The sequence below is a fragment of the Amia ocellicauda genome, chromosome 12, assembly GCF_036373705.1.
Source record: "Amia ocellicauda isolate fAmiCal2 chromosome 12, fAmiCal2.hap1, whole genome shotgun sequence".
NCBI classification, from domain to species: domain Eukaryota; kingdom Metazoa; phylum Chordata; class Actinopteri; order Amiiformes; family Amiidae; genus Amia; species Amia ocellicauda.
The window spans coordinates 27,759,156-27,784,859 of record NC_089861.1 but is presented as its reverse complement, the minus strand read 5'-3'; the positions used below and the strand labels follow the sequence as shown (position 1 = coordinate 27,784,859).

General features: G+C 40.9%; 2 protein-coding genes across 4 annotated transcripts; one reads left to right on the top strand and one right to left on the bottom strand.

Annotated features, from left to right (window-relative positions):
• The first annotated feature begins 890 nt into the window (after positions 1 to 890).
• On the top strand, positions 891 to 4,518 carry LOC136764826 (apoptosis-associated speck-like protein containing a CARD). 3 transcript variants are annotated; one of them, XM_066719155.1, is made up of 3 exons: positions 891 to 1,249; positions 3,514 to 3,621; positions 3,937 to 4,518. In XM_066719155.1, exons 1-3 carry the CDS (start codon positions 982 to 984, stop codon positions 4,197 to 4,199), a joined length of 639 nt encoding a protein of 212 aa, XP_066575252.1. In that variant the 5' UTR covers positions 891 to 981; the 3' UTR covers positions 4,200 to 4,518. The 3 variants fall into 3 exon arrangements, with proteins under 3 accessions (XP_066575252.1, XP_066575253.1, XP_066575251.1); XM_066719156.1 differs by having other exon boundaries at positions 892 to 1,249; positions 3,514 to 3,570; XM_066719154.1 differs by having other exon boundaries at positions 893 to 1,249; positions 3,514 to 3,624.
• A 1,288-nt stretch (positions 4,519 to 5,806) lies between these two features.
• Positions 5,807 to 11,013, bottom strand: LOC136764823 (sodium channel subunit beta-1). Its single transcript, XM_066719150.1, has 6 exons — positions 10,684 to 11,013; positions 9,957 to 10,123; positions 9,250 to 9,487; positions 8,959 to 9,100; positions 8,179 to 8,247; positions 5,807 to 6,454 (listed from the first exon to the last, which is right to left on the bottom strand). Exons 1-5 carry the CDS (start codon positions 10,733 to 10,735, stop codon positions 8,196 to 8,198), a joined length of 651 nt encoding a protein of 216 aa, XP_066575247.1. The 5' UTR covers positions 10,736 to 11,013; the 3' UTR covers positions 5,807 to 6,454; positions 8,179 to 8,195.
• Positions 11,014 to 25,704: the final 14,691 nt, after the last annotated feature.

Sequence of the window (25,704 nt, the reverse complement as noted above, 5' to 3'; positions counted from 1 at the left end):
CAAGGACAACTGCAGGGACACCCGGACCACTCGGTCGATATGGTCCGAGTTGTCCGGACCACGGACCACAGAATGCAACCCCTACTGGGAGAATTACAGTTTGTTACAATTCAGATTGTTTCTTATTTTCATAGCTGTATTAATTTCATCCACGACACGCTTTTCTGTGGACTATTATTATTATTATTATTATTATTATTAATAATAATAATAATAATAATAATAATAATACAAACGTTGATAATACGTTTGTATTATAATTACTATTCCATTGTTTAATTGGTCTCCGTATACAGACGACCTTATGCACAATTCACAGCACAGGTCCTGTTTAAAATGAAAACTAAATCCAGAGCCCTAGTTACATGGGTGTTTTGGGCAGTGGGATCACAGCCGGTATCATTATCAATGAATACATGTACATATATAGCACTTTATATAGCAGACTAAGAGCCGGATTAAATCAAAACTTTGACCCACCCGCTAATAGCAAACAAACCTGTACATTATAGCCGCTATGGTTAGAAGAAAGTGGCATCTTAATGAAAACGAAGTTCTGCAGTTTTCTATTAGCGGGTGGGTCAAAGTTTTGATTTAATCCCAGCCTAACTTTGCACCCCCTCCGCTCCCCTTCCCCCGGAGCCGCTCATTTGCACCCTGGTGGAAGGACACTTTGTAGCGGCTAAATCGCTTGAGCTGTTCAGCACTCCTCTAATCACTTTTTCTTGATGAATTCTTAAAACGAAGAAAGGGCTTCATATATGATAAATGTCTACTTTGCAAGGAAAGGTGGGTTAACCATTACACAAGACAAATTAAACTTGAATAGGAGGGCCAACGTTTCTCGCGTTTGAGACGCGCTAATGGAAAACAAGTTATGATGCACAGCGTAAGGAGTTTTGTATTTGTGCGCAGTCGCACTCGCGAGTTCTTTGCACAGCATTGTCGGCTTTAAGAAGGAAAACGTGGAGTTAAAAAAAAATGTCTAAAACCACAAAAGACTGGATTATAGACACGCTGGAAAATCTTGTGGACGTAGATCTAAAGAAATTTAAGAGTAAGTTGTGCGATCGTCCAGACGAGCCCAAAATCCGCAAGGGAGCGATTCAAAAAGCCGACTACGTGGACCTGGCAGACAAACTAGTTAGTACTTACACAGAAAATGGAGCTGTGAATGTGACGATCGAGGTGCTAGAAAGCATTGGTCTAAAGCAAGAAGCTGCTGATCTAAGAAACGGCACGAAAACATGTAAGTCCCCCAGTTCAAGAAAGCTAGTCAATTCAAAGTGAAATAAAATGCATATCTGCTTGTATCCGTAGAAGTACATTTAAAATTCAAAGGAAAAGTTTGTTTTTTTACTTTCACTTTCATGTGGCTATGCAACAACCATGCACCCTAAAGTTAGACAGACAATTACGCTAGCAAATGTCGATGGTCTTTGATTTCGTTTCTAGATGGTAATGTTGTATTTTATACAAAGTTATATCACTCATATGTCTCATTAAGCGGAATTAATTATATTTACGTTAGTGTCACGTTTGTGGGGGAAATTAATATATTCCGCTTCCAAAGTTTCATCGCATTACAGTGTAAATCGACGATGATACGGTGTGTATAATAGCTAGACTTAATCAGACCAGGGCAGCTGGCATGTCAAAGTGTCAAACACCGCAGGCATGTCAAAAGTGAAACTGCAGTGCAAGGCAAATGTTGGTTCGACTGGTGTATAAGCAGTTGTCAAAAATACCAAACGGAAAAAATAAAGACACATAGGAGACCAATTATCGTCCCGCTTTGATCAACTTGAAAGCGTCGCGCTTCTTGTTAATCCGCTGTGTGCAGAGGACGTAGTTCAGACACTGTAGCCACACCCTGCGCATAGAAAGGCACACACTATAACATGCACACTACGCATGCCCACTCGCGAAAAAATAAAGGCTATCATGTCAGCAAAGACAGGAAATGAATGATACAGAAACATGTTTCGTGGCTTTCTAGTCAGACACTCCATGTGTGTTGGCCACACCGAGACTATAACAAACAATTCCTTTGATCAAAACGCTTCTTATCGTGCAGAAAATACATTTTCTTTTTTCGGGTATATAGGAAGGTAATCTTGATCACTGCAGGTTCAAAATTAATATTAATTACCAAATTAAATGCATCGATAAATGAACCATCTACACTGTTCGTTTATTTATAGAGGTACACAATTGATCCTCTATAGTCCCAGGCGGGAAAATGAAACCCGTTTAAACGGTTTCTTCTTAAAGGTTTGAATTAAACATAATTGATTGAAAAACAACACCAAATTCCACCTAAACGTTTAACACAACACGAATAAACTTTGTTTATGTTCGTGGTATAGCAAAGCAAAAACAAATTGCTTATTAAACACAATATATAATTAGTGCACACACTCAAAACAATACATTAACACATAATCCTGCTTGTGCCACCTGAAGCAGCAAATACATGCAATGTTAGCAGCCACAATAAAAGCGAACAACAAATTAATTACAACGTATTACAAATAGCCTATATATTCATGAATGATTGAGTAAATAAAACAAACACATAGGTGAATAATTCTGCTTTTCTGAGATGGCATTGCCCACTGTGACAGGCTCAAAACAGTATGATACAATATTAATAATACATAGTGTACTATCTTTACAATATTATACCACACAGCACACGTACTAATGCAATTATACAATGTAATAGTATACAGTAACATATGGGCAATGCAATGCAATTGTAAAAGTGCAATCAATCAAATGAAGTGCGGATGGCTACGAGATTGGCAATTGCGATTGGAGGTGAAAGTTTAAATTGAGTTTTAGCTCTGAACCTCCGTGAAGCGCGTTTCTTTCATTTGTGCTGGTGAAATCAATGCTACATTTCATTACAATAAATAAATCAGACTTTATATGTCCATTATTAATACACTTAACATTGTATGACTTTTATAACTTAATGTAGCGGTTTACCACACTATTTCTTAATGTGCACAGGCCTACTAGCAAAGTCAACATTTTTAAAATGATGCTAACCAGGTTTTGCCCCCCCTCCCAATGACCCATTGCCCCGTGATATTTCCACTTCTGATTAGAAGGTATTACATTCATGCTTACAGCCCTACTTCAGTGCATCCAATTGTCCTCTAGGACCAAACAACGTTTGTTATTCATCTGGAATATGTGTTTCTTTGAAAATACTTAATTTCATTTTGTTATATGTTCAAACCAAAATGACTGAAGCATTGGTTTCACCGGCATAAACGAGAGAGACGCTTGGTTTGGTTGTGTTGTTGTGAGGGGGCTGAGTGACGTCACTCGCCTAACATAAATGGTACAAAGAATGATAGATTAGTTAAAGTCTTTGTTAGTGCCGTTAGTGGGCATTTATTCAGGTTTTCATTTGTTCATGGCCAGAAAGTCACATAATCGCTGTTAGTAAATGTGTTGCCCACGCGTGTCCCTGTCTCATGTGTGTGTCCTCTGTTGCAGCCAGTGGAGGAGTAGGGGCGCCGAAGCCTGCCAGCGGCCCAGGCTTCATGAAGGACGGTGAGGACTCTTCCAATGGCACATCCTCCAGTACAGCTCTCTGCTCAAACAGTGGTAATATAAATCACATGAGAACCCAGCAAATTGCAGAGCAGCATTTCCCAGCTTCACCCAAACTGCACAACATGACATCTCTTATATAATAAGACACATGACCTATTAACTTATAATAGTCTTAGTAATAGTAGTACATAAATGCACACCCAAACTACTCGTCAGCTTCTTAATAATAATAATATGAATAAGAATCTGTTTGCATCTGTAGAGAAATGTCAATAGGGCAACAGAAACAATATCAGAAAGCAGTGGTGAGATCATGGCAATGGAGAGTTTACATGTTTTTTTTCCTGTGTTGTTTCTCCATAGGAGAGCATGTGGTTGACAAGCACAGGGCAGCTCTCATACAGAGAGTGTCTCAGGTGGAGCCGATCCTGGACGCCCTGCTTGCGAGCAAAATCCTCAACCATGAAATGTACAGCAAAATCCTAGCGGAAAGCACCTCCCAGTCCAAGATGCGATTGCTGCTCAGCGGCCCAATGGTGTCTTGCGGCATCAGAGGGAAGGACGAGCTGTGGAGGATTTTAAAGAAACAGGAGCCCTACATGACGGTCGATCTGGAGGGAGAATAGAAATCGTCTCCCTACATCCCCCACACGTCAAAATATCTCTGAATTGGGCTTTTCAATGTTTTTTGTCGCTCAGGGTCATTATTGTGTAGGGCAGGGGTGGGCTGAGGTGCCTTCTTGGGCTTTGTCATTTTAATTAACTATGTCTTGATTGGTTGATTAAATCATTATCATAATCTGTCAGGGAAATATGCTGCCTGGGCCAAAGTCCTTTAGTGAGACAAACTGAAACCACAGGTTAATAAACTGTACAATATTTTTTATAAACTTTGTCATACAAATGGTGGGAGGATTTTTATTATGCAATAAACAAGCAGCATTTAATTTGTCTCTTCTGTTTCTTTCTTTTCATTTCTCAGGTCTGAATTGTAGGCAACAAGAATACATTTCTTGATTTGTGGTTTTACATTAAATATGTAATATACTGATTGCTGGTGTCTGAATAACTATAACCTAAGGCCTGATGCAAATCCAAACTTAATTATACATTTTAGCCAATCGCGGATTAATTTATTGTTAGAATTCACTTTCTACAACTTTAAAACGTGATAGTGTACAGGTTTATAATTTGAATATCACTGGTTGGTATAAGTTTTGATTTGGTGCAGGCTTTATGTCTTTAGAAATTCTTTCAAGACGTTTCTGAGTATTGATAAGCAACTCTATTCGACTTCAATTCATTCATTTTGGCTCATACAGGGCATCTGTGTATCTGCCTTTTTTCTGTGTCTTGAGAAGTCTGTAGCAGACAGAGACACTCAGTTCTCAAAACATCTGATTTCCCTGCCTGGACACTTTCAGTGAATGAGGTAAACATGGCTATATTAATAACGAACCTTCCTGTTGTTTCTGAGAGTCATTAACAATGTTACAGAAATGGATCTCCGTCACCCGTTTCTCCATTTTATTTTTTTATCATTTTACAATAAACCGTGTTCCTGTGAATTCCTTCCACATCACATTTCTTACAGTCTGTTTCTGTGACAGATGTGCAGCTGGAGCAATAGTATGTGCTTGTATTCTTGTTTTCTTATTAAATCAATATTACTACTGCAACAGGCTACTGCAAATCTCTCTGTGTGAGTGAGAGAGAGTGTTTGTACCAGTAACGGCAAGACAGCGATGCAGACCAATGTTGTGGGAGAGAGAGTGAAAATTGAGTATTTGGATCAACGTTACAAAAAACAAAAAACAAAAAAAACAGCTCTAGTGTTCCCTTATTTAAATGGAATTCAATGCGTTCAAGGTACTCAATAGCCTTAAACTCCAGGAGCACACAAGGCTTAAAACTGAGGGAACATTTAAATTTTACCTCATGCAGCGGTTTGGTTTGTTTGTTTGTGTTGGTTAGCAATTTAGCTACTCAGCTTCATAGAGGGGGGTGTTAAAAGTGAAGGTTGAGATCGGATAAAGTTTTGGTTTAACCTTATTCATTGATTCACTTGTTGAAAAAACAAAAACATGAATTTCACCTTCGCTACCTCTGTGCACGGTTTCCCCATTATCCCAGCTCTTGAGACCAAATGTCACCATACATAATATAGATGTGTGTGTAAAAGAATAGCAGAATTTGTTTTAGCTACCAGCAATGTCAGACACAGAACTTTCTTTTCAAACACACTTTATTAGTTTAGTTTGTACAAATCAGTGCATTCCCCTTGAATTAAATCAGATTCTACTTCTTAAGGCAAAGATTGATAGGACATTAGACCCCCAGGGCTAAGGTTGGGAAGCACTGCCATAGACGGTATGCAGCAAATGCTAATTGAGTGATTTAAGAGTTAAACATTTTTCAATTGAGAGTTCAGAGAAATTCCTCTTAAAAGCAGTACTCAAATCAGTGCCCTAGAGCGGCTCCAACTCAATCACTTACAAAGCCCCAGCTACCTGCCTGGCAGTTTTGTGACACATTTTCAAGATTTTATTCTAGGAGAGTTCCATAACAGGGAAACGAAAAAGAAAAATTTAAAGGAAAGTTGTTTGCATATACAAGCATACAGGTAGTGCACACTTGGCAAGGTTTGAAAAGCATTTGGCCATTGGGAAAAGGCACGTATCTTTAAATAATTGCCAAACAGACACTGCAAAATATAACACAGGATCGCAGCATACGTGTTCTGGAATTCTTTTCTGAGAGAGAAAAAAACAATGATACTTAGATTTCTTCTTTCAAGGTTGACAGTCAGCCAGTGTGATCAGAGATCCCCCACCTCCTACCACCTCTTTCATTGTAGGGGGCCATTACGGAAATGCTCCTCCTGTGATACAAAGGACAACAAAACAACAATAACCAAACTGAGAATCCCTAAAGCCTGCAGGGTCAGAAGTCCGTCTGAAGCTAATTGATATGAGGTGAGAGAACACAGGTATAGACCCCGTTCACACATGAGGTTTAGGCCGGCCCAGGGTGAGATTTAAACCAGCTTTTTGGTGTGGCCTAAAATTCTAAATGCTGACCCAGGCCCGGCCTATCTGTATATGTTAACACAACAGGCTTTGGGCCAACCTAAATATATTGGTTCACAACACAACTCAAACCACTTCCTTAGACAATCGAGTCCCAATAAGATTTAGGCTAGTGCTCTGCACTGTTGCCAATGATTCTGTCACTAGATCTAGTGACTCTTACTTGTCCCTAGGGACACAAAAATGTAAAGGCAACTAGTGACAAATTTCGAGACCTTCAGAGTCAACAGTAGTGAGATTCATAAAAGGAAGGCGCCAAACTGTATCACAAGCTCAATACACTAACATGCTTCTCCTGTACCGAGTTTGAGGAAGAAGTAACACAGATCCTGTCTTTAAATCAACTTCCCTTTTGTTTTATAGTTCCTACAGCCATATACATCCTCTCTCTTCTCGTATGTAGTTCAGTTAATATCTACTAATCTTGCTTAAAGTCCCCAAAATAACAACCAAAAAAGAAAACATAAGTATTCACACTGTTGCCAAAGCATTCAAATAAATCAATGGAACAACATGTGACTGCAGTGTAAACCGCACCTGATATAGATAGGAATACCTTAATATTGGCCCGTGTTTTCCTGCCATTAATATCTTAAGGGTGTAATCTTGTGGCTTTTGCTACGTCAGAGAAATAAAAAAAAAAATAAAAATAAAAAATAAACGTAAATATATTAGCAGCAACATTTTTGGTGATGTTGAATGTGTAAATAGCGACATCATGACTTTTTATGGTTTGACTGATGACTTTCACTGCACCGGTGTAGTACAATTAAACATGTCAGCTTTAAGAGGTAGCAATTGGGTCAATGCAAAAAATAGAACACTGTTTACAATTTGCATGGAACATAAAGATAAGAAAGAAATGGATGACAGTATCTGCCATCTATAAGGATATAAGTGGACAGCTTATTTGATGGGTATCAATCACTTGCCCGATCACGTTAAAAGGAAAATAAAATTGTTAATATCAGAATTGTGCTTGTGTGTGTGTTATACACATTTCAGATTGTAATTATTGATAACTATTTGCAAACAACAAAATCCTGTATTGTGATTTGATGTAATGTACACATCCTACTCAACCTTCATAGCTTTTGGGTGAATTGTGTGGGTGAAGCACTTTTAACCAATTAAATTAAAGTCGATAACTCATTACCCACTGAAATACACAAACCCCTTAATTAGGGCCAGTAAGATGATTAAATGTTATGGTTACTTTGAAGACCCCACTGTCACACACTCAACTTAACACAGCCAACTCACAAAACTCGCAGACAAAAAAGCAGGATCAAAAGGGCAAGGAATTCAAATAAAGAATGAATCAAAACCCTTTCTGCAAAACAGTCTTTGAGTCCATTGGCAGGATTATTAGCCTGTAAGTATGGACTAACTGGGTTGATTTATGCAAGTTTTCTTGTATTTAACCACAAATCAGCAGAGGCAATAGCAGAGGCCTCACAGTTGTTTTCTGGACAGTGTAAAAAGCAGGGCAGTCATGCATTCAGAATTCACGTACCTAGAGAGCCAGTCCTTCTACTCCTCCACCTGCAGAGCAGTGCAGTTGTCTTCTTTGCCGTCTAAGGGTCTGAAATGATAAAATATGCCATGATGCCTTCATTGGGAGTTTGATGTTGGCTCTCATAATCAAGTGTGGCTATGGAAGAGTAGCCCACCATTACTCCAGATCAGGTTGTCTATCCAAAACCACACTCGTTCACACTTTATGGGCTCTAGGCTTCAAATCTTTATCAGTTTGTTGTGACAGTGTACCTGCAGCCTGGTTATCAGTTGTTTCTTTTTAATCAAGTGATGTCCCTGTGTTTTGAGCTGCTTTCTTAAAATCAACTCTGTTAATGACCCAATAGAGCGGTTTCTTTTTCCCTTCTCTCCTATGCCTGGGTCGAGCCAAAATGGCAGCTGCAACTGTTTTTTCTTCCACCCGATTTACTTCAAGCACCTCAGTCTCAAACTTGGGAACATATACTCCCTCACAGTGTCAAACAGGGAGGGGCAACTCCTTGAGGGCCAAAGGAAGGGTCTAATTTAATTGATTAATGTAACTAATTATGTGGATGATAAGTTCAATCACCAGTCATTTACAGGTGTTTATTAGTTGTCAATTGACAGATGCATCAAAAACACAGCCGTCTGGGATTGGGGCTGACACATCACTGTTTAGTTCCCTCATCTCCACTTGCCTTGAAATCCTAAGCAGGTGTTGAAATACAACCAGATCACGAGAAGCTTGTTAAGGGGTTAAAGGCAGGTGTAATGAGCTTAGCTATCAGGGACTCACTCGCCGTCTTTCGTGGCTTCTTCCCCGGCGGATGTAATTTTCTTGTAACAGTAGATTAGGATGACAATCATCCAGAGCTGCAGCCCCACGATGGTCACATACATCATGATCTCCGAGATGATGGATGTCAGCTCCCGGTTAGCTGTGGAGCAGGGGAAGACAAGACCGAGAGACACAGTAAGAGAGACAGAGACAGAGACACAGGAAGAGGAATGGAGACACACAGAGACAGGATTTGCCCACCAACATCCTAAGAATTTGACTCGCCCTCGAGACAATGGAGAGCCGTACCATCTTCCACCACGGTGAGCTCGATCAGCTTGCTGGCGTTGACGTTGTATTTGTGGTTGGACATGAGCAGGGTGCGATAGAACTGACAGAGGTAGACGCCGCTGTCGTTCAGGCTGACATTGAGGATGTACAGGGAGCCGTCTTGGAGGTCCACCGTATTCTTGCTCCCATTCCAGGCCAGACGGTCTTTGAACTGATCGTGCATGTTGTAAGGCATCATGTTCTCGTAGTGGTACAGCTGACACAGCCCGAGACGGAGAGAGGAAGAAAGAGAGGAGGACAGTAGTATTATTAAGATGGTTTTCCTCCTTTCATTTGTTTGATATTCTTAGTTTATCGGCTCACTACCTATTAAGCATGACTTAGTGCATTAGATCAGGTTATTTCCCGACCGTCACAACTATTTTTCTCCAGAAACTCATTAATGTTTTTCTCCTCACATGTGACTTCTCCCATATTACAAAGGATGCATTTCATGACTGAGGGCATGACCATTTTCCCCCACATTAAAATTATAGTTTCCAATGTATTTATCTATTTGTACTAGTTATGCTTCAGAAATTGTGTAAAAGTTCCTGAACATAGTACAAATTACATTGGACGTAGGCAGTACGAGTGTATTTTAATGAAATTCCAAGTTTTGGAATTATTTTTGTTCTATAATTCATTCATCCATTGTCTTATTCAGTTCAATCGAGATCACTTACTTCGGTGAATTCGGTCTCCCCCTTTGCTTGGTAGGACCATTGCACATGGGCCTCAGCAGGCACCTCCCCCCTCCTCTTACAAGAGATGCAGCCCAGTTTAAAACCCTGTCCCACCACCGCCTCAGTCATAGAGTCCACCTCCACACAGCCACCCCAGCACTGACTTACTGTGTGAGAGAGAGAGAGAGAATTACCCCAATTAAAGATACCTAATAGATTCAGCAGCAACCAGAATCCCAACCAAAGCAAGCACTGACCCTGAAATGAAAATGTAATTAAAAGGTAATGCTTTTATGAAAATGACCCATATAGGTAAACACACACAAACACATTATTGTGTAGGTATAAGGACAACACACTATGTACATTTTGACACACTGCATTGGAATATGTAACAGAGAAAACTACATTAAGGTGCATCACTATTCACACGAATTGTTTATAAATTCAGCCCATTGATTGTATAAAAGTCACGCACAATCATTAACTCAACCAGCATCTGAGTATGTCCGGACAGCTACAGGTCTTCTCAGAAGCTGTTAAGTGAAACTACACTGCGCATTCCAAAATAAACGACGCACGCAAACACAGAAGCGCCCAATTAAACAATTAAGCGATTCAGAGATCATTTTCAAAAACGACATAGAAAAACAATCGGATTTGGGCGTTTAGGCAGCTGTGTTGGCATTACTCTCGGCCTAGTTTTCCGAAGGCGACGGTCACTCACCGAAGAGCAGGGCTGTCAAAGCACGAAGCACAGGCACCCCCGGGAAACACATCTTGAGCAACAGTTAGCTTAGGGAGAAATAAACAAGCCCCAGATACTCGAAGAAGAAGAAAAAAGTATCAACTGCTGGCTGCAAACTGCAAACACTGATTAAAGGTTTGGACTTAAAACCCGTTTCACAGTGAATGTGTCCTTTTCAAACGTCGTTGTAGACCAAACCCGAAGTCTCTCTAGCGTCCATTTGATATTCTGCCTCCTTCCCGAGACAGGGGTATTTATAGACACACTTCTACCCCCCTCTGCTCTCAGCCAGGAGCTCCTTGCACCGCCAGGCGAGACATACTTGCGCATCCAGCGCGCAGTCCCACCAGTGTCAAATACTGCGTCTGCTGCCTACAGGGGGTCATAGCCTGCTATAGGAATAGGCTGTTGTCTACACCTTCCAGTTGGATTGTGGAGAAGGATTGACAAAATTAAGATGCACATATACACTATTTGCGAGTCTATTTACGAAAGAAAAATGATTTTTTGAATAATACAGACATTATATATATAAAGTTGTGTCAATAATCGATTAAATACATATATTAACAAGGAAGTCGATTCCACACGATAAAGGAACCGATACAAAAAAGGTAAATTGTTAAATTTGCAACGTATTTGCAAGTCGGTTCCGGAATACAGTAAAGAATCGATGGAGAAAATGACATTAGTTTGATGCCTTTGTATTTCACATATATCGCCTGGAGTCTGTATTACTCGATACCACCACGGGGGGCAGTCCAACCTCAGTGACAGAGCACCGCATTTTCAGTTTAAGAGCTCAGTCTGTTGAATGTCTCTATTAAACCCGTATTGCTAACACTGTAACCCATTTTTAGTTATTAAACCAAATTCAGGTTATTTATTATTTTTTTTTTTTAATTGGACCCTACTCGATTTTTTCCGAGTGGAAAAGAAAGTTTTTTTCTTGTAGAAATGGGATTTGATTAATTGATACTATTTTATTGTTTAAAGTATTTGATAAGCACAACATCCAGCTACACCAGGTTACAGATACATTATAACACATCGTGTCTGTATAACCAGCACTGAGGATTTACAGTCAGTAAGGCAGCGAGGCCTTTACATTAAAATATAATCCCTAATAATAAGACCTAATATTCATAATATCAGGCATTCTGCTGCACACCAACACATCACATTACTAAATAATGATGAGATTATATTATATTATTATTAATAGGCATGTACCTGTTCCCCAATATGCTAATAAAGGACAGCAAACGCCGTGCCACCAGCAGAGGGCGTTACGTTATTATTGTTATTATTATTAATGATCATAAAATGGAAATAACCCCAACAGTAATTAGGCTGTTTTTACATCATAGCCCCTTAATCAAATGCAAATACGAGTCCAATTTGGACAAGAAAGTGTGGGAGAAGGCAGCTTAAGTGTCATAAGTGAACAGGAAATGTCATACTGGACCATGGACCCAGTATGAGGCTGTGGCACTTCTGAGCCCTACAAGATTGTAGTGTGGAGAACTGTGGAAACAAATACTTAGTCAGGTGTGGTATGGTAAACACGTGGTAATGTATAGTTTACCATGGTACAAAATATGGTTAAATATGATCAAGTGTAGTGTGGTGTAGCATAGTATAGATGTGGTAAATATATTGTAAAATCAAAACTATACAAACTAATGTATAGTAAAAACTGGGTAAAAGTATGGGCCGGAGACTCCGATCTTCTCCTCTACGAACTGCAACTCTTTATAGAATGACTAATCTACTAATACATTGTAACTTTAACGACTGCGTTAATAATATATTTAGGCCAATTAGACATTTTACTGATGCTGAATATTTTAAAGGTTTGACGTATCAGTTATTGTTCAACTATCGCGAAAACCGTATGAGCGGAGAAACAATGGGGACGTAGTAATATTGAACTAAAAAAAAATTTTTTTTACACGGAGAGTTGTGGGTGTGTGGAACAGGCTATGCAGACATACTGTGGAAGGTGAAAAAAAGGTGAAAACATAGATATTAAAAACAATACGCTAACAGTTTCCAAACCTGCAACACCGATTGCTATGTTTTTGTTACGTTCTGTTTTATTATGAATAATAATAATAATTATTATTAGTATTATTGTACCTAGTTCCTTGCGTTGTCCTGCTGGAAGTGTGTTGACGTCAACTGGGTTGCAGTTGTGGACACGCCGCGGCGATCAAAAATAGCAGCAAGGAAAGCATTTTCGGCTCAATCAATCGGCCTGAGATTATGATTATCAACAGTACTATGATTATACTACTATTCATAATATTAACAATGTCTTATCAATTTTGCATAGCCGTCCTTACTAGGGAGCTGAAGCATTAGGAAGTAAACTTGCAGTTGCAGTCACCCCATCCCCGTTTCCTCTCAGACGCGGGAGAAGCAGCGTGGGAACAGAGACAGCAAGGCGAAAATAGCGGGTTGACACTTCATTATAGCAATCGCTGTCCCCTCGGTGTAATTAGCCTGCAAGCCGCGTCGTTTCAGTCCTTATTTTAAATTCGGAGGCGCAGTAATAGACTGGAAATTAGCGCTCTCTTGTCTTCACTTTCCTCTGGATGTTTTACTGACATAGTGATGACTCTCTCTAAAGGCTTTATTAAGAATAAAAGAAAAAAAACTGGGGAAAGACTAAACAAAAACATTAACGCAACATGTAAAGTGTTGGTCCCATGCTCCATGAGCTGAAATGAAAGATCCCAGACATTTTCCATGTGCACAAAATGTTTATTTCTCTAAAATGTTGTGAACAAATTTGTTGACATCTCTGTTAGTGAGCATTTCTCCTTTGACAAGACAAATCCATCCACCTGACAGGTGTGGGATATCAAGAAGCTGATCAAACAGCATGATCATTGCACAGGTGCACCTTGTGCTGGGAACAATAAAAGGCCACTCTAAAATGGGCAGTTTTGTCCACAACAATGGAACAGATGTCTTAAGTTTTGAGAGAGCGTGCAATTGGTAATTGACTGCAGAAAAAAGGGACTTAGATAATATTCAGTTGTGGGCCGACACCTGGCAGATGAAATTCAATGTGGACAAGTGCAAGGTATTACATGCAGGTAACAAAAATGTCCACTATAATTACATTATGAGAGGATTAGAACTAGATGAAGTATCGCATGAGAAAGACCTAGGAGTCTATGTGGACTCCTCACTTTCTCCATCCAAACAATGTGGGGAAGCAATAAAAAAGGCAAACAGGATGTTAGGGTATATTGTCAAAAGTGTAGAATTGAGAACAAGGGCAGTAATGTTCAGACTGTACAATGCACTAGTTAGAGCTCATCTGGATACTGTGTGCAGTTCTGGGCTCCACACTTCAAGAAAGATATCGCTGCTCTAGAGGCAGTTCAGAGGAGAGCAACCAGACTTATTCCAGGTCTGAAGGGAATGTCCTACTGAGAGACTGAGGAACTGAACCTTTTCACCCTGGAACAGAGGAGACTACGTGGGGACTTGATCCAAGTCTTCAAAATCATGAAAGGCATCGACCACATCAAACCAGAGAAGCTTTTCCAGATCAGCAGGGACACATGCACCCGGGGACACAAATGGAAATTGGTCTTCAAGGCATTCAAGACAGAAAACAGGAGACACTTCTTCACACAGAGAGTTGTCACAATCTGGAACAAACTCCCCAACGTTTATATTTATATTTTTTATGTTTATATTTTCGTTCAGTTTATCATTACGCTGCTTTGCAGTTACAACCAAATATACAATTTTTAGCAATGATCTGAGTCTAATGTTACGTTTTATCTCCATAAAGTATTGAAAGCTTATTTAGAACCCTACCACAGTAATCCACTGAACCTCACAAACAAAACTGCAATGTCTTAGATTCGGGGTTAGATACAGTGAACAATTTCTCGAGTGTTTAAGCATTTTGTTTTTCGAGGACACCCACATGGTTGCGATTAAAGATCTTAAAGATTCATCCTTTATCCACTGACTGCATAGACCGACAAAGCACGAACAGATGAACGTCCTGGGGGGAAGCTTACTGTTAGTCAGCTAGCCCCAGAATTCCTGATCACAAACACGGCGCAGCGCCTTTGACCATTAAGAGGAGCGCACAAGAGCTGCAGGGGGACAATGGGACATTTCTACAGCTGCCATCGCAGTCCAAGAAAGGAAATCTCATCTGCTCCTTTTCAAGTGTGTGGGTCTAATTTAAAGACAGCCCTCCAGAAGTCTGTCTTTGAATATATTGATCCGTCTACAAAATGCTTTCCCTTAGTACTGTGAGGCTGTAGGCTCCCAAGTAGCCAAACTCATTAAATGGTTCCAAGAGCAGCCTTTCTGAAACTGACAGGGGGCTGAGAGAAGCCGAGAGGCCCAGAGCGACATAAAACAACAGACTACTGTGTCACATGTTTATGTGCATGTAGCTCTGTTCTGTGCACTGGTTGGTGTCTTGTTACACGCTTAAAAAAACTCCTCTGAAATTCTGCACAATGTACAGCGGCTCTCAAAAGTATTCACCCTTTGAATTGTGTACCAACATGAAATCAGAATGGATTTAAATCAGGAGTTTTTGCAACTGATGAACACAGAAAATGTCCATAATGTCAAAGTGAAAAATAGAATCTGCAAATTGTTCTAAATTAATTATAAATACAAAACAGAAAATACTTGAATGAATAAGTAATCACCCCTTTTCTATGACCCACCTGACGGCTGTAACACAATGAAATGTGGAAAAGTACAAGGGGGTGAATACTTTTGAGAGCCACTGTACATGTTAGTAATACTGATTTGTGTGTGCGTCCCTTCTTCCATGGTTTATTTAGATAATAATGCTCTGCGATATATATAAGACAAAACTTCACAATGAGTCAGTGAAGCTGAGGGATATACAGTTAGGTCCATAAATATTTGGACAGTGACACAATTGTCATCATTTTGGCTCTGTACGCCACCACAATGGATTTGAAAGGAAACAATCAAGGTGTGCTTTGAGTGTGGACTGTAGTTACATCCCAATTGGGTGAATGGTGTAGGAATTACACCCATTTTTATATGTGGTCCCCCCATTTTAGGGGCTCAAAAGTATTTGGACAAACAAACATAATCATTAATTAAATTGTGAGTTTCAATACTGGGTTGCAAATCCTTTGCAGTCAATGACTGCCTGAAGTCTGGAACCCATAGACATCACCAGATGCTGGGTTTCTTCCCTGGTGATGCTCTGCCAGGCCTGCACTGCAGCCGTCTTTAGTTCCTGCTTGTTCTTGGGGCGTTTTGCCTTCAGTTTTATCTTAGAAATCAAAAACATTAGGTGTGGCCAAATCAACTATTTGCTACAGTCTTAAAAAGAAAGAACAGACTGGTGAGCTCAGGAACACCAAAATGCCCGGTGGACCACGGAAAACAACTGTGGTGGATGACAGAAGAATTATTTCCCTGGTGAAGAAAAACCCCTTCACAACAGTTGGCCAGATCAAGAACACCCTCCAGGAGGTAGGCGTATGTATGTCAAAGTCAACAATCAAAAGAAGACTTCACCAGAGTAAATACAGAGGGTTTACCACAAGATTGGTAAGCCCCAAAAACAGGAAGACCAGATTAGAGTTTGCCAAAAAAGAACCCTGTACAGTTCTGGAACAACATCCTATGGACAGATGAGACAAATATCAACTTGTACCAGAATGATGGGAAGAGAAGAGTATGGAGAAGGGAAGGAACTGCTCATGATCCGAAGCACCTCATCTGTGAAGCATGTTATGGCATGGGCATGTATGGCTGCCAAGGGAACTGGTTCCCTTGTATTTATTGATGGGACTGCTGCCAAAAGCAGCAGGATGAATTCTGAAGTGTTTAGGGCTGTATTATCTGCTCAGATTCAGACAAATGCTTCAGAACTTATTAGACGGTGCTGCACAGTGCAGATGGACAATGACCCGAAGCATAATGTGAAAGCAACCCAAGACTTTAAGGCGAAGAAGTGGAATGTTCTGCAATGGCCAAGTCAATCATGCATTTCACTTGCTGAAGGCAAAACTGAAGGCAAAAGGTGACATATCCCACCTCAGCCGCTGACTCATTGTGACCCTGAGCTTCCTTGTGCTCTGCCTTTCAGGTGAGACGTAATTGTGTCTGCTTTAGAAAAACAACAAACACAAATAATAAAATGCCCCAAGAACAAGCAGGAACTAAAGACGGCTGCAGTGCAGGCCTGGCAGAGCATCACCAGGGAAGAAAACCAGCATCTGGTGATGTCTATGGGTTCCAGACTTCAGGCAGTCATTGACTGCAAAGGATTTGCAACCAAGTATTGAAACTCACATTTAATTCATGATTATGATAGTTTGTCCAAGTAACTACCCTCAAATTAAAGATGAAAGTCTACACTTAAAAGAATATATTGATCATTTCCTTTCAAATCCATTGCAGTAGTGTACAGAGCCAAAATGATGACAATTGTGACACCGTCCAAATATTTAGGAACTAGCTGTATATACAGAAGCAGAGGGTAGCAGGCAACAGAGGTAGGGAGTGTGAACCAATGGAAGCAGAGGGTTGATTGAAGAAGTTCACATGGTGACTAGGAATATTAATTGGGTGATTGCACGTTACTGTGGAAAGACTGAAGCCAAATTTAGTATTCTGGAGATGATGACCTCTGGAGGCGATCTGGGGAATAGGAGAGAGGAGATGTAACGCGTATTCGAATTTAAGCTATGGCAACGTAGTGCACACTTCAGCAGATGCCACAAAACACTCCCTGGATCAGTGACCTAGAAGTAGAACAAATAAGGGCCACAGACTGAAGAATCAGTTCTAGTACTAAAGAGCCACAGGCTTACAAGTCTTAAAGGAAGCTTTATCTTTTCAGAGGCTTAAAAATCTTTAGTGGTTATGAAGAGCAAAGCCATATGTTTGATGCAATGAGTTCATGAACAGTTAAAGGGGACCCAGCCTAAAATGTCAGTTGAAATATACAAAAGCTAACAGACCTTCAGGTCTGTGTGTGTGTTCCTGCAGCTACCTCCACACACTGAAGACAATACCCTAATTAACTTCATTTCGCTCCAGTAATGCATGTTGCATTTCCTACATTTCATTGGCCTGGATGCAAAAGAATGCTCTGTATTTTGCAAGTTTCCAGTTAGCACTAGGTTAAGTAGTCTGAATTAATACATTAATGTATTTTTGATGGCACTCAATTGATATAAGGGAGCCTCATCTAATTATTATTATTATTATTATTATTATTATTATTATTATTAATAATACTTCTCTTAGCAGCACCTGCACACAATGTCTTTCAGTTTTCAAAAGAAACATTTCAAAGCAAATGCATGCAGCCCATTTCAGAAATAACAGGCGATGATCACCTGTCTTTGACATCACAAACGTTGGCTGCAAGACACACCTCCCACGATGGTCTGTCTAGAACAGTGATGCACGCTGTTCCAAATAAAGAAAGGCTGATAAAAGTGTGTGGTGTGCAATTCTGAAAGCAGGGAGGACTGAATGCACGCGTTGATGTGTGTGTGTGTGTGTGTGTAATTGTTTTACAGCTGCACTCATCCCAGTTCCTTTGATTGCTTGTCTTGTTGTCCTGCCGAATTAACTGTGAGTCACTGCAGCTGCACCGAATGCAGTTTTTTAAAAATAAACTTTAAAAAAAACAACATGTAATTGGGTTAGAGTGTCTCTTAATTGTAGCCTAGAGAACTAGCTGTCCAACACTGTGCACTGCAACTAGGGAACGAGGGAGTACACTCTAAACACAGGGTCCGGAGAAACCAGAGCACGAAAGGAGGAACTGAAAGGAGGAGCTAATCACCTTGTATCTGGAGACAGGACTGTATTTATTATGGTACATTTATTTAGTGAAGTTTAAATTAAATTAAATTAAATTAAATTAATGTATACCGCAATCTAGAATAATACTCACAACCACCAGGCATTGTTGTGTTTGAGTTTGTATAGCTTCTGCAAATTTTGTATTTGATTTAAGTGTTCATCCTGGATATAGCAGAATGTCATCTGATTTTTTGTTTCAGTTGAGTCTGATCCAGAGAGATCAAGTTAATACATCTGATGTGGGGATAAGAATGTTTGTCTCCGAGTTTTCAGAGGCCCTGTAAATGCGACAAGCTTAAGAGAACTGCATGGCAGCAATTTCTGAGGCGCCGTTAGGGACATAATTCACCCCGTGGTACATACACTATACTGAGATGCGCATACACTATATACATCTCAGTATGTAGTGTATACGCATCTCAGTATGTAGTGTATGTACCACGGGGTGAATTATGTCCCTAATGGCGCCTCATAGCCATTATCTTCCTCCTAGAAACACTTTATAAGCATCAGCTATGGAGCACAAATAATTATAATGGTTTTCCATAGCGCCTGTATTTTAGAGTATTGTGCAAATGTAATTATCTTCCCCCTGGAAACACTTCCTCACTATCACTGTGTGAATAATAATTAGAAGAATGGTAAAGCAAGTCTTTGATCAGAGGGAGAGCCTGAGAAAATCAACAGCAAGATCCCTAAGTCAATTGTATATCTAACTAGTAACCAGGGGTTAAAACAGGGGTGATATGAGCAGGTTTCCTGATTAGCACAATTCTGAATATATAAAAATAAATCCATTCCAATAATCAAAGTCTGTTCAATGCCTTATTTCTAACTGGAAAGACTGATCAGCATAACCAAAAGAGCAGCGAACAATCCAGAAGAGCTCAAAATTCAAATAGGATACAGGGACAACAGAAACAACTGGAAAAACAATGACAGACAGCCAGCTCTACAATATGCTGTCAAATACTTTCTCTGGGCAGCTGTTATATCTATATTGCTGGTGTATGAAGCGATTGGGAGACAAAGTGTTACGTGAAAGCAAGAGCAGGCACAAACATAAAGGAGGCTGGGATTAGCTGGGCAGTTTTGGCTGCAGATCACAGTAAAAGCAGATATCAACCTCTGGGCCTGAAATGCTCTTTTTGTGTAATCTATTTGATGGCTGGCAATCGTTCACCCAACATCTGGCAGACAGGGGCAGCTGGGTCACAGAGCCCACGCTCTCAAGCTGCGCTATCAACATTAATCACTCCATTTCATTTTCATAAACAGATCCTGTTGTGTATAGTGACTTTTTTCCACCCCAAGGACACTGCTTTGTTATCCTGTACCACACTTTGGGCAAGACCAAATCAGAACTTTAACCCCCACTAAATAATAAATTACAGATGTACCCTGTTGCATTTTGATTTATAAGTAGTAGAAAGTGGCTTCTGACAATGAATGGAAACAGGATAGGGTACAGATTTATATTTTGCATTGTGTCAGTTTTGATTTGGTTATCTTATTGGCTCGTATTTGCATATATTATGGTTTATGATAGTTGGGGGCTATGTTCGCAACCTAATCACTGACCAAGGGGGAGGGGTTACTGTATAATAAAACCATCGCAAGGGAGGAGGCAGCGAGCTGATAAGGGAGCCTGCCCCAAGGTGTACCACTAGGGGACCTCGGCAACAACTTCAGACAGTTATCTCATAGGGCCGCACCTGGGCCACCCTGGAGTAAGGACCGCAGTCAGGCTCTTACCAGGATCTGTCTAGAATCGGCATATACTTTGTCCCGACACTCAATTTTTGATCCTCTGCAATCCGGATTCCACACAGCTCACTCCACTGAGACGGCTCTCCTGGCAGTCACCGACTCCCTCAGCTGTGCTTGGGCGGCCTCCCTCTCCTCAGTCCTCATCCTCCTTGATCTCTCCGCAGCATTTGACACTGTCGATCACTCCATCCTCCTCTCCTGCCTCGCTGACCTTGTAATCTCTGGGACTGCTCTCACCTGGTTCTCCTCCTAACTCAGCGACTGAACCTACCAAGTGACCTTGTGAGGTTCCTCATCCACACCTCAACCTCTCCTCACAGATGTACCTCAAGGCTCCATCCTGGGCCCCCTCCTGTTCTCTCTTCCGCATCCTGGGCCCCCTCATCGCATCCCATGCTTTCTCCTACCACTTCTATGCTGATGATGCCCAGATCTTCCTGTCTTTTCCCTCTTCTGACCCTCTCATCTCCTCTCGCATATCTTCCTGTTTGTCTGCTATCTCGCACCACCTCAAGCTCAAACTCTCCAAATCAGATCTCCCGTTTTTCCCCCACTCTTCCTCACCTTGTGCTGACCTCCCCATCTCGATCCCCTTGGAATCCACAACACACTCTCCTTCTTCCGTTAAAAATCTAGGAGTCACCCTTGATCCCGCGCTCTCCTACACCCAGCACATCACCACGCTGACATGCACCTGTAGATTCTTCCTAAGCAACAAATGCTGAATCCGTCCCTTCCTCACTGACTACTCAACTGCTGGTCGTCCAGTCACTGGTCCTCTCCCGCCTGGACTACTGCAACTCCCTCCTTGCCGGCCTGCCTGCAGAAGACTAACTCTGCCTCCTCTCCACTCCCCTTCCTCCAGAGCCGCTCCTTCTCATCCCTGGCCCCAGGGAAAATAAAATAACATACTTGCATGCACAGTGCAACAATGTACTCATGTATAGTCTCATGTATTTTTTCATTCGGTGAAAAGATTGATGTTCATTAGTAACCAGTTGGCAAAACCTACAATATAATTGAGCACAATACGAAAAATGTTCCGATCCAAGCTCGGTTTGGTTCTACTTCCTATAAGAAGTACGGCCAATCAGCCAAATTCAAAACATATCCAAACAAGGTATTGCAAACTGCTGGGAGCTCTACAAGGTCACTTCAGTTTATACAAATGATCATTACATAATAACTATTTGGAGTATGCGTTTAATTTCAGCTCCACATAAAATACAGACACAAAAATGGCATTTATTATTTTTCTTTTGTAGTATTACCTTGTTGATATGGCTTGGGGTTGTAGTTTAATGAATAAAATAAGAGGGAAAAACTAAGATTTGAGGAGTTCAGACGTTTGATGCGTCTAACAGCGTGAGACAGGATGAGGCGTGCGCCTGCAAGGTGCCGTGGTGCGCACACTGTGCTAAAAGTGTGGTATAATGACATTTGAGAGAGAGAGAGAGACGATTGGAAAAGCTTAGAGTAAGCTTAGTATTTTTTATTTAATTTTGTTTCCATATTGATTATTTTTTCTATTTATATAACTATGAAATCATTTGGCTTCAAGCCCAGGTGCCCTGGGGACCCCGGGTTTATGAATTTTACACTCCAAAAACCCGTACCTAGAATTTTCTGCCGGCTTTGAAAACCCTACGCAACACCTTGAGGTGGCGTTTCAGGCGCCTCAGATCCAAGATGGGGTGGAAACCACCATCTTTCTTGGACACAAGGAAGTATGGGGAATAGAATCCTTCGTGCTGCCCCAGAGGGGGAACTTCGCGGATTGCTCGCTTTTCCAGGAGAGTGCCAATTTTGCACGCAATTTCTGAATGCACAAGCGTGTGACCAGGGAAATTTGCAGCGGGGGTGCCGGTCAGCGTTTGCACCAGGGGCACACAACAACTGAAACCCCGCCATGACAAGTGGAGCGCCTAGCGGGCTCGCCGCTGTAAGTGCGTCTCCTCCCGGCAACATTTATGGACATGGAGGCACTGCAACACCAACCAAACTCAACCTTGTTGTTGCCAGACAGAACACTGTATATTCCAAGCATCAGGTGCTGGATACAAGCACCGCGTAGGCCCATAGGCTTAACCCCACTGAGGAAATACTTCTCTTTCAGAAGCGGAGATGTGTGCTTGACTTGCAGACAGACAGGGAAGAGATCAGATACATCAGGGGTGTCAAACTCAAGGCCTGCAGGCTGAATACGGCCCCCCAATGGTTTTAATCCGGCCCCTGCAAAGGTGGTGTATCATTAAGCAATTAGGCCCACGACAGCTTGTGAATGTGGAAATTGCGTGTGAAAACTACAATTCCCATCAGCCATTGCGAGTGTCATTGGCACGAGGTAGAGTTTTAACAGCCAAATCATAGAGTTACTGTCCGCGCTCCTGTTCTTTCAGTCATCTGCAATAAACTCAACTCAAAATGTCCAAGAAAAGAAAAATCAACAAGAAAGGTAGAGTGTTTTAGGAAAGGTGGGAGTGGGATTATCTGTTTGTGGAGCAGAGTTTAAAACCTGCATGCCTTATTTGTAAGGAGATTTTAGCCGTGATTAAATAATTCAATATATGGCAACACTACGAGACTAAACACAAAGAGAAGTACTAGGAGTGTTTGGAGAGAGAGCAAAGGCTGCACAAAGTGTTTGAATTAAAAAAAAAAAAAAACCTATAGCAAACCATGTGTAGCAGGTGGCTACAATTTCGCATCCTGGTTGTGGTTGCCCCGTGTCAATGTTTTTATTCTCTTTTAGTAATGTTAAGCAGTTGCATTTGAGAGATCTGAATGTTTTCAATTGTTAATTGCATTTGGTTTTATTCTAGCGAGCATCAATCACTATTTTCACACTATGGGTTGTTTCTATTATAATACTGGTTTTGTTTTTTAATTTGCAATATTTGGTTCGTTGTTCTTTTGTATTTGTACTGGTGTTTGGTTTCAAATATGGTTATATTTTATGGTCTTTTACTGTGATTAGTTTGTTCTGTTTAAACTCCTATTTTCAATTATTCTTTTGGTTTGATGAAGATTGCTGCTTGCTGTGCAAGTACAAAAGGAGAACTTGCATACTCTTAACAAGAACTTCGGAGATGACGCAGTATGCAAGTTGTTTTTAATTGATCCAGTCCTGTATCAATGACACACTGAAGGAGAAGTTATGTTGGCGCTGCAGTTTAGCCCTTATTACCAGTGCCATTACCACAGAGCACCTGCAGGCTGCACAAGTCCTCTCAGTGTATGAAGCACAGACCTGTGCGAACAGCTGTTTCACTGAAGCTCAACAAATCCAGCCAAACCTCACAATGACATCTACACTGCATACTGAAGAAGATCACTTCAGCACAAGACATTACACCGGACATTGACAAGCTAGTCTCACGAAAAAGGTGTCAGGTCTCCTGAACAAATGAACCCCCTCAGAGCAGCAATTAGGTCAGATGTGTGTTTTGAATAATCGTAAATGTAAAAAAAAAAAAAAGTATAATTCTACCTATTTTAAATTGAGTGTTGTCCATTTTTCAATTGACAAGTGAATTATAAATAGGGATGAGCAAATATTTATGCGGCCCTCGAATAAAACTTGAAATGATCAGATGGCCCGTGGTAAAATTGAGTTTGACACCCCTGCTCTAAAACATTAAGGACTGGTTTAATATATGCGTCCATAAGTCCATAAACACCATGACTGAAACGTGCACACTTTAGTTAAATTATAACCTGCTATTTTTTAGCTGCTGTTACTTTACGATTAATTGTGAAACGTGTGTATTTTGTTTCAACTGTACCTCGCCCTGGCTAAGGGCGTCTGCTAAGTAAATGATAAATAATAAGGCAAAAAGTATTGTTTGCAGTTACAAATCTGCATAGAGTAATAAGTTAAGGGAGCCACATTTAAAATACATATATACTAGCACAGATGATACTAAGCAGCAAATATGTATTGTTATTGTTGCACATGGAAACATATTCTTATGGGGACGTGCTTGTCTGAATATAATGTTGTCTATACAGGTTTAGCTCTTCCTAATATCTCTTAACAGAAATGTGTATTTATTACGCTGTTTACAATCATGTAAAACAAAGAATAAAATAGGCACAAACATCCTTTCCACGTCAGGCTCTATCGCTCGTAGTGTTGTTCTCTGTTGAAACACAAACCCACAGTCGCTCTGCTCCTCCCATAAGAGGGACGGTCTTCACAATGGCCTGGTTTTACAAAAGAGCTCTGGGACACGTCCAGCATGGCATGGCATGGCACGACGCTTAAGCCAGTGGAACCGAGGCATAACACAACTATTATTTTTAAAAGTGCTCCATTTACATCGAAACTGAAACCGAAAAGTGCAGCCGGAGCCCCAGTGCGTGGACAGAACAGAATTGGATTAGCCATCAATAAATAATGTGATTAACAGACATACACACACACTCTAATAATGGTGGTGAACAACACAGCTGTGAAGTCAACCAACCGAAACAGTGGTAATAATAAGGACTAGTGCACAGACAAGACACAAAAGAGGACGAACCTGTGCCGACGTCAGGTTTTATAGAACAGGAAGTGGGAAGGGACCTGTTCTGAGTGACGACCGCAGGTGCCAATGGCTGCTTTGATAGTGACGTTTTCATCGGGTTCCTACGGAAGTGCACAGAAACCCCTCCCCTTGAGCAGTGCTTCCGACTTGAAAACTACATTTTCAGAGGTACAGTTTCAGATAATAACTGAAGCAAAGGGCATGCTGTACAGTTTGCATTAAGATTAGCCAAGGGGCTGCACTGATGCTTGCAGAGGCAATACAGTAAAAGCACTTTCAAAGTCTTCTGGACTGGGTGGGCCAGCAACAGTGAAAGTCAGCACAATGCTTGCATATATTGGTATCAGTTCTGAACTGAAATCAAACAAGGTTTTTACAGGATTACACAATGCATTCGTCCAACAGCTTTTAAGCTAATGGGAGAGATATTGGTCAGTAAGACAGTTCAGTTTGTCTCCTTCCCTCTGTCTGTTTGTCTCTCTTTTGATCTGTCTCACTCTCTCTTTCTGTCCCTCTCCTTCCCTCCTCCATACAGGGAAAGTGCATTTCTCCAAATCAATAAAAGCAGTCACTATCTTGATTTAATGGTGCAGATCCTTCAGACTCTCTGCCACTGTAGGGCCTGCAAGCGAAGGAGATTTTAAAGAGCAGAAAAGAAGGAATGAATGAATATGGGTCCTAATTACAACAGCAGTGGTAAGCAGTGGGAAGTGGGAGCAGTGGGAAGATGAAACCCTACTCTTTTTGTCCAGATGGGCTTGCCATACTGCACTCCGAGGTGAAACTTAAATCTGACATGCTTCAAATAAAGCCTACACAAAAGATCATTAAATGG

Excerpts from the sequence above, each read along its gene's own strand:
- LOC136764826 (XM_066719154.1), top strand. The coding sequence starts at position 982 with ATGTCTAAAACCACAAAAGACTGGATTATAGACACGCTGGAAAATCTT. Across the intron at positions 1,250-3,513 it reads AAGAAACGGCACGAAAACAT|CCAGTGGAGGAGTAGGGGCG; the intron begins GTAAGTCCCCCA and ends CCTCTGTTGCAG. Across the intron at positions 3,625-3,936 it reads AGCTCTCTGCTCAAACAGTG|GAGAGCATGTGGTTGACAAG; the intron begins GTAATATAAATC and ends GTTTCTCCATAG.
- LOC136764823 (XM_066719150.1), bottom strand. The coding sequence starts at position 10,735 with ATGTGTTTCCCGGGGGTGCCTGTGCTTCGTGCTTTGACAGCCCTGCTC. Across the intron at positions 10,124-10,683 it reads TTTGACAGCCCTGCTCTTCG|TAAGTCAGTGCTGGGGTGGC; the intron begins GTGAGTGACCGT and ends TCTCTCACACAG. Across the intron at positions 9,101-9,249 it reads GCTCACCGTGGTGGAAGATG|CTAACCGGGAGCTGACATCC; the intron begins GTACGGCTCTCC and ends CCTGCTCCACAG.